The following is a 12,917-nucleotide window of genomic DNA, read 5'->3' as shown; positions in this document are numbered from 1 at the left end:
AACTCGGAATACTTTGGGATTTACAGAGATTCTGCCTTTCGGCTGTTTACTTTTTTTATTTCCAATTTTGTCCACTGCTTTGAGTGTGATTTTGCTTTGATTCTGATTTTTATTTATTTTGTTGCTGTTCTGCTGGTTTTCGGTGGTTCGCTGCAGATTGTAGTTCAGTAGCGAGCCCTTTGCGTTCTCTTTGCTTTTGCAACAGCGGCGGCAGGCACACCTCGCCCCCCCCCTTACCCCAAATGCTTGTGCATGCAGGATAATTGTGACCATCTCAACTCAGCCCTTTGCCTTGGTTTAGGAGATGCCAAAATGGCATCTCGCCTCCCTGCTTTCCTCTCCCGCTCCATTGCTTTCCGGGCGGATGAGCGAGCGGCTGGCAGAGGTGCACCAGTTGGAGCTCTGCCTGGCGAACACAAGACACACAGAAACTAATTGGTAGGTGTTCACCCACGTCCCAGGGGAAACCGGGTCCACGTGCTAATTGGAGTGCTTGGCAGGTTTTCCCCAAGGGAAAAAGTGAGCATTAGAGGGAAGCGTAAACAAAAGAAAAACCTGTGGGCAAAGAGACCCGCAGGTTGCTAGTCCACAAGAAGTTTTATTTATGGCCCTGTTTACTTCTGCCTCTCTCTGTTAGGCGTGGGAGGCTCCTTGTTTTCCTGAAAAGCAGAGAGGAAAAGAGGCCGGACTTGCAAAAGCTTCATTTCCTGGTTACCTGGAGGCGATGCACAATTGCCCTAGGTGAGCAGGTGAGCGACTGTTTATTGACAAACTTGCTCGACTTGACTCTCTCGGGATAGCACAGGCAAACAGGGGGAAACACGCAAACAGGAGGAAACACGCAAGGCTGCTCTTCACAACAGCCCGGCAAGGTAGACTGTTGTCCATATCCCCAGGCTGCCGGCGGTGGGGTCTTCCCTCCTGCACAAGCTCACAGCAGAGGGAAAGACGCGAACTGCACACCGCCCGCCCCCTCTCTCTCCCCTCTCGGCCCTCTAAGCGGTTCTGGGTTTGGCCCCTCTGCCAAGTCGCTTTGCATCCTGTCCAAGCACGGAAAGTTTTACGATGGTTTGTCGAAATGGAAAGTACAGTTTGGAGGTTTTTGTTTCCTTGGCTTGCTGCGACTGGCCGGGCGGCGGGGGACTTTGAAGCCCGTTAATGCGGATGGGCCGTGCCCACGGGGAATTCGGACGCAGCGGCACTCTGAGCGCCGCGTTCTCCGGAGCACTGCAGCTGCTCCGGACTGATGTAAACAAAGCCGATGGGCACTGTTTTACAACTGGCATTTAAGAAGGGGTGTGTGTGCGTGCGTGTGTGTGCTGGAGACGGATAATCCAGGCTTCTGTCTTAAAGAGGCCATAACCCAATTTTTTTCTGGAGAGAGAGCCGATTCCCTTTTCTGCATTAATATCAGGGGTGCATCTTGCTTTTGAGCCTGCGGGAAAGAAAGAGCTTTGGACGCAAAATACGTATATTGACGCAGAAGATCTTGACGATTAATATCCACCGAGACCTGAAGCTGTTCTTCGGGGACTGATGGATAAATAGCTTGGGAATCGGCACAAAACTTTGATTATAGATACGAGAAGGCCGGCAGGATTCTTATATGCTCAGAACTGGGAATCCGCAGGAATGCCCTCAGTAGAAGACGCTGGGACTTGCAGAAAGGGCCAGGCGGATCTTTTTAGGGGGAAAGCAACAACTTTTTAGAAATAATAACTAGAAACCCCTTATTGACTTCTTGGATGAAAGCGGGGGGGAATTATCTGAGGTTCTGTGGTTTTAAAGAGCAAAGAGAGTAATTTAGAATTAATTTTAAGTAAATAATCCTGTGAGAATTGGAGGAGTTTGAATTATTTGGTCATTGTTGTCCTAGCAGACTGGAAAGTCAAAAGTTAATGGCGATAATTTTACCTTTTGATTCTTTTCATCTATTCTTTTCCCTGAACTTTTGTGTGTCTGTATTTAAAGGGTTGACCTTTGAGACTGCAGAAATAAGAACTGGGAGTCCCTTTCCTGTGTCTCTGCATGAGTCATTGTTCTCTGCATGTTGTTCCCCACCGTTAAAAAGAAGTGACTTCACAGCGGCTGCTCAATCTGAGACAGCAGCACATGGCTTCTGGATAGTTGTGCTGTGTCTCCGTTTTGTGAAGCGAAATTAGTACTTTTTCAATCTGAGGAGCTTGATAAATTTCACATCTTGGGCAAAAGCACCCTGAAATACATATTGTGAGGGAGAGAGATGGGCTTGGAGATGATGGGGCTTGAACCAGAGACCAAGCATATGCCCTACCATTGAGCGCCAGAGTCTCAGGCCAAGGTCTTTCCCATCCCCTCCTGCCTAGTCCCTTCAGCTGGAGAATCTCGGGATTGAACCTGGGACCTTCTGCCTGCCAAGCAGAGGCTCTGCCACTGAGCCACTGAGGTCTTTCCCATCATCTCCTGCCTGGTCCTTTCAACTGGAGATGCCGGGGATTGAACCGGAAACGTTCTGCGTGCCAAGCAGAGGCTCAACCACTAAGCCACGGCCCCTCACGTTGAAAGAAATGCATTCCTACACGGCCTGTACCATGGTGGCACCAGCAGATAAAATCAGAGTCCAGGGGCACCTTTAAGACCAACAACGATTTATTCAGGGCGTGAGCTTTTGAGGGCAAGCCCTCTCCCTCAGACCAACAGATGTCAGAACTGCTTCTAGTTCTGCCGCTCGTTTTTCGGGATCACCAGCCCCACCTCCTGCGCATGGATGTATATCCAACGTCTGCACGCCAGCATTAAAAATTCTCGTTCCAGGCAGGCATTCTTGTCCGCCTGTATTATATACCTTATACCAGGCTTTTGGTTGAGCCAGTGAACAAACTGTTAAATACTTTGGGCTTTGGGGAGAGGGGGAGTGAATTAATTCACTGCGTGGGAGGCATGTGCTCTGTCGATGCTTCCAACAGCCGTGCGATGATCAGAGGAGAGGAAAGGGCTTTTCTGGATGGGCCTGGTCCCTCCAGACTTCTGGAAACGGCCTTTTCGGCAGGTCTGTCGTAGACTCACTGGCATGTCTTCTTTCCCCGTTTGCCTGTGAACCCTGGTCTGGGTTCTGTATCTGATGTCCAGTGTCCAGTTCATGTCTTGGGGGGGGGGGAATACGCAGTTAATACAGTTGTGACCATCCGCACTAAACACATACGCAAAGACGCACAACTGCCTTCTGGGTTTCTCAGCTCTGTGTCAAGAAAAAAAATGGAGTCCTTTCATCCTACACACGTTGGACAAGATCTGTCAAGTCACGTGTGCTTTTGCACGGCTCTTGCTTCTTCCCGCTGCGGAAAGAAATCAGCAGATATATAGGTTGCAGACAGGCTGTCCCCACTCCCTACATTCCTAAATTGACTTTTTATACCAGATATTGAATCCGATTTTTCTGGCCATCTAGGGCCACCCTGTGAACGGGGTCCCGACTCCCAGGTTGAGAACCACTGCACTAGGAGATGACCTTTAGACCCCACTGAGGTCCCTCTGAAAACCCCAGGCTCCTCCCCGAAAGTCTCCAAGCTTTTCCTTTAATTTCCGCCTCTCTCCCTTTCCAGCCGACCACGCTAGCTCAGGGCACCATCAATATGAACCAGTGTCTGGACGTGGTGGACGGGGAGAGCCGGACGGGACAGAAGTTCTCCCTCTGCATCTTGACGCCGGAGAAAGAGCACTTCATCCGTGCCGAGAACAAGGAGATCATCAGCGGGTGAGCCTGGATGGGCCTGGAGAAGGGGAGGGGAGGGGAGGGAGGCTGGATAGAGGGCAAGAAGGCTACAGTGGGCACGGGCCACGTGAGTGCCACCCCCGGGGGCTGTTTGGGGTTCCACTTCCTGACGGCTGTAGAAGGCAAGGGGACATATTAGTGGAGGAGCCATCTCAGTGGCTACTAGCCATGGTGATTGAAGGGAACCTCCCTGTTCAGAGGCAGTCAACCTGTGAATCCCAGTGCCAGGAAGCAGCATCAGGGCAAGTCCTGTGGTTGGCCCTCCAGACGAATGGATTGGCCACTGCCTGAGACAGGAGGCTGGACTAGATGGACCTTCACTGGTTGGGTCCAGCTCGGCTCTTCTGGCATTCTTAGGAAAACTTTGGCCACAAGGCTCAGAGTCTGTCTGCTCAATGCCTTTTCCAGCTGCGTGACCCAACGTTGCTTTCCCGTCTCACCCACAGGTGGCTGGAGATGTTGGTTGTCTACCCGAGGACAAACAAGCAGAACCAGAAGAAAAAGAGGAAAGTTGAGCCCCCCACCCCCCAGGTAAAAAGGGCCCCCAGTCCTTGGGGGCATCATCTCTCCCTCCCCCCCAGAACCTGAATTCTTACCTCTAAAACAGGACAGAAGTCGTTGTGAACGAGGCCCACCAATCAACTCTTTATTTATTTGCTTGTTTTTTTGTTTGATTATTTGGGTTTTTATTTGGTACTTGGGACTCCCTGTCACAGGGTGTTGTGACGTCAGCTAACTCCGGACAGCTTGTCAAAAGGGAATTTGACAAATTCGGGGAGGACAGGTCCGCTGGTGGCGATTAGCCATACTATCAATTTATTTAATTTATATGCCGCCCCTCTCAAACCAGTCGTCTCGGTTCAACGGAGCCTCCATGTTCAGAGGTAGTGTACCTCTGTGTATCAGTTGCCAGAGGAACAACAACAGGGGAGACCAAGGCTTCTGTGTCCTACCTGTGGGCTTCCTGCAGACCTACGGTCTGATACAGCAGGAGGCATTTTTTACAGAGTCTTGTCTTCATAAGGACTAGAACCATGCTTCTTGGTAATACGCAGACGTATCCTGAGAATGTCCTAAAGAAATTCTCTTTGTGAGTCTGCACTGAGTACACGCTGCAGTACAAAGGCCCAGATTCATGCTTGCCCAGTTTTGCCTAGTAGCTGGGGGAGAGCTCACACTCTCCTTCCCTTTCCTCCTTCCCCCTTCTGCGATCACAAACGGGAGAACGAGGGGAAGATTCTCGGCTGCCGACGGGCCTCTTGGGCAGAATAAAACCGCCCAGCGCTCTGGCTTCTCCGCACCAGATAGTCCCCGGAGATAAAACTCTCCAAGCGGGAGGCTTCCAGCCGAGTCGGGATCACAGATCTTCCAGGGGCCGCGACTCTGTTCTCCGGGGATCCGGCGATGACGATTTCACTCTCTTTTGACTATAAATGGTAAAAAGAGAGAGAGGGAAGGAGGGAATTAGCCCAAGCCGGTGACTCGTTTTTTCCAGCCGGAATCTGCCACGTGGAAGGCGTGGGGGAGCGTCCCACGGGGTCAGAATCCGACCCTGCTGCTGCCCTGGAGAATAGGTTTCTCTTTGTCCCGGACGGGAAGGGGCTTCTGTTTTTTGTTACGGCGGTTTTATCTTTTCTGCGCAAAATGGGCTGGCTAGCTGTGGGGAGGGGGGAGCCGAAGAAGCTTGGGGGGGGGGGACAGAGAACAGTCACTGGTCCCTTCTCTAAAATCAGAGTCCCGTCGCACCTTTAAGACCAACAAAGATTTAATCAAGGCGTGAGCTTTCGAGTGCAAGCACTCGAAAGCTCACGCCTTGAATAAATCTTTGTTGGTCTTAAAGGTGCGACGGGACTCTGATTTTATTGTGCTACTTCAGACCAACACGGCTCCCCATTTGAATCTGGACCTTTCTCTTTTTGATCTCATAATTGGGGCGTGTACGGTAGGATTGAGCCTCTTGTGGCGCAGGGTGGTAAAGCAGCCAACATGCTGTCTGAATCTCTGCCCATGAGGCTGGGAGTTCGATCCCAGCAGCCGGCTCAAGATTGACTCAGCCTTCCATCCTACCGAAGTTGGTAAAATGAGTACCCAGCTTGCTTGCTGTGGGATAAAACAGTAATGACTGGGGAAGGGAATGTCTCTGTGCTTGCACAGGGGATACCTTTACCTTTACCTTTTAGGGTGGGATACTTTACCCTCATTCACACACACACTGCTAAAGCGACACAGCTGCCTCAGTTTGGTCTCTTTCTCCCCACGTGGATGTCGGAATCCGCAAAGAGGCCGCCCTCCTGTTCTCTAGGAATGGCCCTGCCCAGTCTAGCCTGAGATCTCCGTGGCCGGGAAGGAAGGTGCGGGAGGTCTCGGATAGGAAGGAGGGTCTGTCCTCCGCGTGATCTTCCCTCTCCTCCGGCTTAGATAATTCATGGGGCGGCCATGCCCTGAGGATTTCACTCCCTGGGTGCTTAAGAGAGCCAGTTTGGTGCCATGGAGAAAAGCAGACACCTCTGATCCAGGGAACCAGTTTGCTTCCCCACTCCTCCTCCACGTGCAGCCAGCTGGGTGACTTTAGGCCTGTCTCAGTTCTCTCAGGGCTCTCTCAGCCCCACCTCCCTCACAGGGTGTCTGTTGTGGGGAGAGGAAGGGAAGGGCACTGTAAGCCGCTTCGGACTTCCCCGGGCAGTGAAAAGCAGATTACAAAGAGCTGGTGCTTCATCTTCTTCTTAAGGGCTTGCCAGATTGAGTCTGCATTTGATCTGGTCGCCCAGCCCTACCAAAACGTCCTTGGCTGATGCGGTGAGAGCCGTCTTCCCCCTTCCAGAGGGGATCTCTAAAACGGGTCCCTCCTCCATATTCCAAAATTGCCCTGCTCTTGCAAACCCCGTACTTGAGTAGCCCTCCTCTGCTCGAGGCCAAAGCTCAGGACGAAGGAGCGTCGCACAGTGTGAATCCGGCCCCCGAAAGCTTTTTTTGGAAGCAGGGTTTTTTTTAAGGGGGGGGGGGAGAACGCTGGCTGAATAATATAATTTTTTGGATTACGCTCCGTTGCCACGGCAACTCCCCTGGAAACCGTCCAGGGCCTGTTCTCCTGAGCACCAAATAAGGTAAGTAGGATTTCGGGAGGGGGGGGGGTGAGACGCGAGGCTCCGAAAAGCCGTGAGTGGAAGCGGAGCCTGAGCAAGCCGTGCTCTCTCGCGGTGCCCCGTGGAACGAATGGGGCGGACTGGGCCTGTGGTGCACCTCTCCGTTTCTTTGTGGAGAGAGTCTGCTTGCAAAAACCGAGAGAACTTCAGCAGCGAGGGAAGGGACGTTGGCTTGGTTGCTGCAGCAATTCTTCCGCTCTTTCCCCCCTTCCTCGGGTGCATTCCCCCTCAGCCTTCCCAGCATGCTTTGAGGGGCCCATCCGTACGGCAGCCATCTTGGTTGGTTCGCTTAGGTCAGGAGGCCTCTTGTTGGTCACTCTTGTTGGAAGGGAAGGAGCGATTGCAGGTTGTGAACAATGAGAGACTGTGCCTGAATCTTAGTGTTCGCCATCTGAGAGACCGGGTAGGGGGGCTGGAGAAAACAAATTCCGGAACTGCAGGAGGAGCAAGGTTCTGCTAGAAAAACTTTCCTGCGGCCGAAGCCAGGCGAAGCTAGCTGAGCCACTGTGGAAGAGCACGGTGTTCGGCAGACATGGGTTTCTTAATATACACATGATGTTTCTCAAGTAAAGTTTTGTACACCAAAAGCAGTTTAATAATATCATTTAATGAATGCGTTTTAATGTAAAACCTTTAATAACTGTTTATCAATGACACCTGATTGCTTGTACATGCCTTCTTGCCTCCTGTCCTGAGCCAGCCGAGAAGGGCAGGCAGTAAAGATAAAGTTCTTGTTACTATAATAGAGAAGGGTGGTGGTGGGCGGAGGGAGCTGTCAGAACCTGAAATGGACACGGAGGCTTTTCAAAAGGCAGACTGAAAGCAGACATCAAGAAAGGAATTTTTTTTCCAAAAAAGGAATGGTGACAGGGAGGGTGAGGTACCCCCAAAGCTTCAGGGGTGAGGGAGACGGGGAGGGTGTTCTCCCATTGCACGCTGGGTTGCCAGCCTCCAGGTGGGGCCTGGAAATCTCCAAGAATTACAGCTGAGCTCCAGAGCGCAGAGACCAGTTCCTCTGGAGAAGATGGCTGTTTTGGGAGCCCCACTGAATGGCAATAGACCCCACTGAAGTCCCACCCCAAATCTCCACCTTCCCCAGGCTCCGCACCCACAAGTCCTGGAATCCTCCAACCCACCATTGACAGGTGTATTGTGGAGTTGCCCACCCCATTGGGTTCGACTGAGGATCGTGTCCTGTCCAGAAGAGGAAGAGGGCCTCCCAGGGCTAACCAGCCCCAGGGTCTGTAAGAGGAGGCAGGCTGTAAATTAGTTCTTCTGATCAACATAGAAAGAGAGGCCCTGTGAAACTCTTTGGAGTTGTAGGTACCTCTCTGTGTTGGTGGAACTCCACACTGAACTTCACTCAGGGCTACCTCTGAAAAGGGAAGTTTAGTGTTCATCAGCCTCAGAGCTCAGTCATGCTTTCATATGTCGTAATGTTCCCCTGGTGGAGCATGTAAACATGCAATACGATGGATGGTGAGATATAAGCATGCGGTAAAGTTACCCAGGGTAACTTAGGAGAACCGGACATGGGCCTGCCATTTTCTGCAGCAGCCGTGTGCTGAATGCATCCGATTCTTCCTCCTACAGAAAGGAAAACGGAGTCACCTAAATGGGCACTGAATGGAAACTCTGGTCTGCAGACAGAGCGATCTTAATGCGTCTTGTGTCTTTGGTGTTCTCTTTAGGAACCCGGTCCAGCAAAGATGGCCGTGACCAGCAGCAGCATCCTCAGTGCCGAGAAGGTCCCGAGCACCAAGTCGACCCTCTGGCAGGAAGACCAGCCGGATGCAAACGGGGCGGTGGGCATGGCCCCGAGCCCCATAGAAGCTCCGCCTCCATCTGCCTGTTCCCTGAAAGAGCCCACGTTGGAGAGCAAAGAAGGTAGAAACCGATGTCGGAGAGCGATTGAATGTCATTTTGTTCTCATCCGCCTGGATTTGCATCGTTGGTGTCCCACTTTTTCTGCTGTCACAAGGGCAGCTGACAATTTAAATTGCACATGATAAAAACCTGCATTTTAAAACCATTAAAATCAAGCCCCCTCCCCACGCAGTACATCACTAACGGTGCTAAAATACTCATAACACATAAAAACGGCTATAAGGACATTGGCTTGGAAGGAGGATTGTTGAGTTGAAGGCCAGCTGGAACAAAGAAGTATTCACCTAGAGCTTTGGTGCCATGTGCCATGACCAAGAAGGCCCTCTCCTAAGTGGCCCCCGGTCCTATGTCACACTCTCCAAGTTCATACTCCCAAAATTCTTCAGAGGCCATCCTCCAGAGAAGCCCACTTCTCCGGGGTCCTTGTCACCTGGACTTCAGCTGGCATTTTGGAAGGTTTCCTGGTCCCACGTGGAGTTTGGCACCAATAGCTGAAATTCCAAATCTGCCGCAAGCGTCCACATCTCCCCCTTGGTTTAAAGCTTGGGGGGAGACCGTGGTCCGGTCCCTCTGTCAACCTGACCTTCCTCACATGGAAGTGGCGGGAGTCGTCCCCTTGAGGTTTCTTTCTTCTTTTTTGAGCTGTTGTTGTCCCCCTTGTGCCCCCAGACGAGAGCGTGATGGAGGGAGATCGTGGCGACTGCGGGCGGAAGGCGCGCGTGGAGAGCGGCTACTTCTCGCTGGAGAAGACCAAGCAAGACACCAAGCTGGAAGAGCAGCAGCTGCCGACCCCGCCGTCCCCGCCCAGCCCAGGCACCCCGAATGACAGGTACAGTGACCTCACGTCACCCTCCCCGGAGGAAAGCTGCCCGTTTCCTTCCCCAGGTTCCCGGCCCGGCAGCCGAATGGTTTACAGCCTCTCCCTCAACGCCCTGGACTCGGAAAGCGCCTACCCCGCCACGTGCGAGGACCCCGTCGGCCGAGACGGGGCCGGGGTGGCTGAGAGGCCGACCCGGTCCGGCGCCTTTAAAGCCAGCCGGCAGTACGCCACCCTGGCCAGCATCCCCAAGGCCGTTAGGATCAGTAACCGCGAAGCCTTCCAAGCGGAGCGGAAGCGGCTGGAAAGGAGGAACCGGGCCCGCAGCCCCGGGAGGGAGGAAGTCGCCCGGCTCTTCGGCAACGAGAGGAGGTAAGGCCCGAACGGCGCCATCACAACCCACAAGGGGTGGGAAGGGGGGGTTGATCTCCGCCTAACATCTCCCTAGTCAGAGCAGAGCCAGAAGGTGGAGATTCCAAGGCTTAAGAGGGGATTAGGGAGTTTTGTGGAGGAAACGTGCACCAGTGGCTGTACTCACTGAAGGAGACGGCCACGTTCAGAGGAAGCCACGCTCTGGATCCCTGTGGAGATGGCCTCTCTGCCTTGCTGTTGGCCCTCCAGAGGAACCAGTTAGCCACTGTGTCAGATGGACCCCTGGCCTGATCCAGCAGGGCTCTTTTGAGGTTCTAATGGGTTGTGTGCATTGAACTTTGCAGGGCAGGCAGGTAGGAAGGCTAAGAAGGAAGCAAGCAGGTACCCCGTTGCTTTCGTCCCTGGGATGCCGTGAGAAATCCTTGGGTTGCAGGGGGACAACCAAGTAACCCTCTGGAGTGCTGCGTGGTTATTCCAAGACAGTGCAATAAGGATTCCTGAGCTGTCCTCTGGGCAGGACCCAGAAAGCCCATTATTTTACTAAAACCTCATTGCCAAGTCACAGCAAACGCACGCGTTGTCCGTGCACACCGTCCCCTTGATGTTTCTCTTCTCACCCCTCGAGCAATTCTCATGTGACATTTGAGGCACATCCCCCTGAGCGTGCAATTCGAGCCCCACATTCACCTGGGGGCTCTTCCCCTCGTTCCTTTATAAAGGGAACGCACGTTCACCCCTTCTTCCAAGCAGGTGTGCATGCGTTGTACCCCGCAAATGTACCCCTCAACGTGCATTCCCTTGCAATGCACGAACAGGGCTGTAACCTCTGAGGCATTGCCGCAAGCCCGCACGGCAGCTTTTCAGTAACCGCGGTGTGGATTCGTTTCTCTTTCGTGGCTGTGCTTTAACCCTTGGGTGGTTTGTGGTTTGTGGGGCTGCGAGTTTGAAAATGTTACCTTGCTTGGGGAAGAAGGTTTGTGCGCTGGGATGTGCTTCCAGCTGGCTTCCCCCTGAAGAAGGGAGCGGAGTTGATGGCCCTGCACACCTACCTCCCCGCCTACGGACCCCTGACCCCCTGCCTTCATTTTGCCCTCCTGGGTGAAGATTCTAAAAGTTGGCCTGCAGGAATCACTTCCTCTGAAGTTGTGCAGTCTTCAGCCTGTGCAGAAGGATTTGCAAGCCAATGTCAAAACTTGGGACAAAAGTTGCTGTTGCTTTTTTTTTTTATTTGCTAAAGTACAACATTCACGGACAGAGAGAGAAAATAAAATCAAGGCCTTAGATAGGAGGCTATCGACCGATGAAAGATTCTTTTTTAAAAGGCTTTGACTAAAATTGGGGGCGAGGAGCAGTGAATTAGGAAAGAGAGCCGAGGCCCTGGAAAACAAAGATCAGAGTCAAGAGATTAGCTAGATCCTCCTTGTCAGGTAGCAATTTAGAAACCCGACCAGAGTTTAGGAGACTGAGGCGCTGGAGGAAGAGTGAGGAATTAGAGGAGGACGACAACAAAGTAGAGGTGTTCCCGCAGCTTTGTCAGACGCGTGCCCCGACTGTAGACGCTTCCCTGTGAATCCCGCCATGTTGCTTTGCTGGGCTGCTTTTCTTGCTGTGTTTAGCTTGCTGTGTTTGTTAACACTCACCACCCCCACCCCGTCCAACGTGTGCACACGCACACCCTTGGGTTTCTTCTGTTGTTGTCGGCGTTGCAGAGTTGAGCAAACTCGAGGTGAACGGCGTGCACTTGGTGTACCCCTGGGGGAGCACATCTTTTCGCCCCCCCCTTCTCTGGTCTGTAGGTCCTGGCATGCTCTGCATGCACCCAGAAGCACTTCCCTCAGTGTGAAATCATCACACACTCACAACCCAGATGATGTAGACGCGCTAAAAACGGCCACTCACATTACGACTGACTTCGCCCTCTTGCCCTCTCCCCTCGCCGAGCCTTTGTGCCCCAGAAAACGCATCGGTGGAGACTAGCTCCGCGGGGCCAAATGGGAATGCCCATCTATTCCACTCGCATAAACCAGTTTGGGACTGGTTTGAAATGGCTGCCATCTCCCTGCCACCCTCACCACATGCTCTACAAATTAGAGGGTTTTTGGGGTGTCTGGTGGGGGTTGCAGAACTAATTCTGCAAAAAATAAACAAACCCTATTTTTTAAAAAAGGACTATAATTTTGAGGGCGGTTGGGATGAGCTCTTGGGAGTCAGAGCTACCCTCTGAAAGGGAGTTCAGTTAAGGGGGCTGCCAAATTGTGTCTGCAAGAGAGGCAGGGATTGACTGGTGTTTGAGCTCCCTCTGCTGGCCACCAGGAGAGATGCTGCGAAGCAAATACGGTTTCCGGGAGCAGGGCACGCCCTCACTTGGGTCGGTCTTGGGTAGGAGTTGGCCCACCCTTCCCTGTGCTTATTCCCCGTTTGTTTTCTCTTGCTTCCTGACCTTGACCCTAGCCCCAAACGATCAATCTCCCGATCAAACCCCAAATTTAATAACGATGAATTGGGGGGCCACACCTCTCCAAGCACGGAGAATGCGGTCACGTTGGAACGATCTGCATGACGAATCCTCGCTCCCTTCCCCAAAGTCTTGGAATGCTCCAGTGTCTCTTCACGGACGTGGATCTTGTGCAGCAGGCGAGGGGCCTAGGCGGTTTCTCATTGGCGGCAGGAGAAGGGTGCCATTTTCAGGAAAGCAGCCGTAGGAAAGCACTTGGGCCGGCCCTGTATCCCATCCCTTACCAGAACAGTCACTCCAGGGGGGGAGCATTGGGCCTGCCTTCTGTCCCTAGTGCTGACCCCACCCCCAGAAATCATGCTTTCCGATTGCCCTTTTCCGCAGTGGACGGGGTTCCCCCCACCTATCTTTGCTTGGCCCCCTGACCAGCTGTGGGAGCTCCAAATTTCCCCTTTTTAAATGGCCTTGAAGACGCAAGCAAGGGGAATCGGG

At 52.8% G+C, this 12,917-nt stretch overlaps 2 protein-coding genes across 7 annotated transcripts in view; one reads left to right on the top strand and one right to left on the bottom strand.

Annotated features, from left to right (window-relative positions):
- MPRIP (myosin phosphatase Rho interacting protein) overlaps window positions 1-12,917 on the top strand; it is a 77,102-nt gene that overhangs the window by 32,619 nt on the left and 31,566 nt on the right. For 3 of the 6 annotated variants that reach the window (XM_077316686.1, XM_077316688.1, XM_077316687.1), the window contains exons 4-7: window positions 3,582-3,733; window positions 4,198-4,282; window positions 8,586-8,781; window positions 9,451-9,970. In XM_077316686.1, coding sequence (XP_077172801.1) covers window positions 3,582-3,733; window positions 4,198-4,282; window positions 8,586-8,781; window positions 9,451-9,970 — 953 coding nt within the window. The remainder of the gene's footprint in view (window positions 1-3,581; window positions 3,734-4,197; window positions 4,283-8,585; window positions 8,782-9,450; window positions 9,971-12,917) is intronic. The other 3 variants (XM_077316689.1, XM_077316690.1, XM_077316692.1) reach the window with 1 other exon arrangement.
- The window catches only part of PLD6 (phospholipase D family member 6), a 45,621-nt gene continuing 37,473 nt past the window's right edge, over window positions 4,770-12,917 (bottom strand). The window contains exon 3 of the mRNA XM_077316694.1: window positions 4,770-5,178. Coding sequence (XP_077172809.1) covers window positions 5,109-5,178 — 70 coding nt within the window. The 3' untranslated portion in view covers window positions 4,770-5,108. The remainder of the gene's footprint in view (window positions 5,179-12,917) is intronic.

This window comes from Paroedura picta, chromosome 17, assembly GCF_049243985.1.
Source record: "Paroedura picta isolate Pp20150507F chromosome 17, Ppicta_v3.0, whole genome shotgun sequence".
Lineage (NCBI taxonomy): Eukaryota > Metazoa > Chordata > Lepidosauria > Squamata > Gekkonidae > Paroedura > Paroedura picta.
This window is presented reverse-complemented; position numbering and strand designations above follow the sequence as displayed.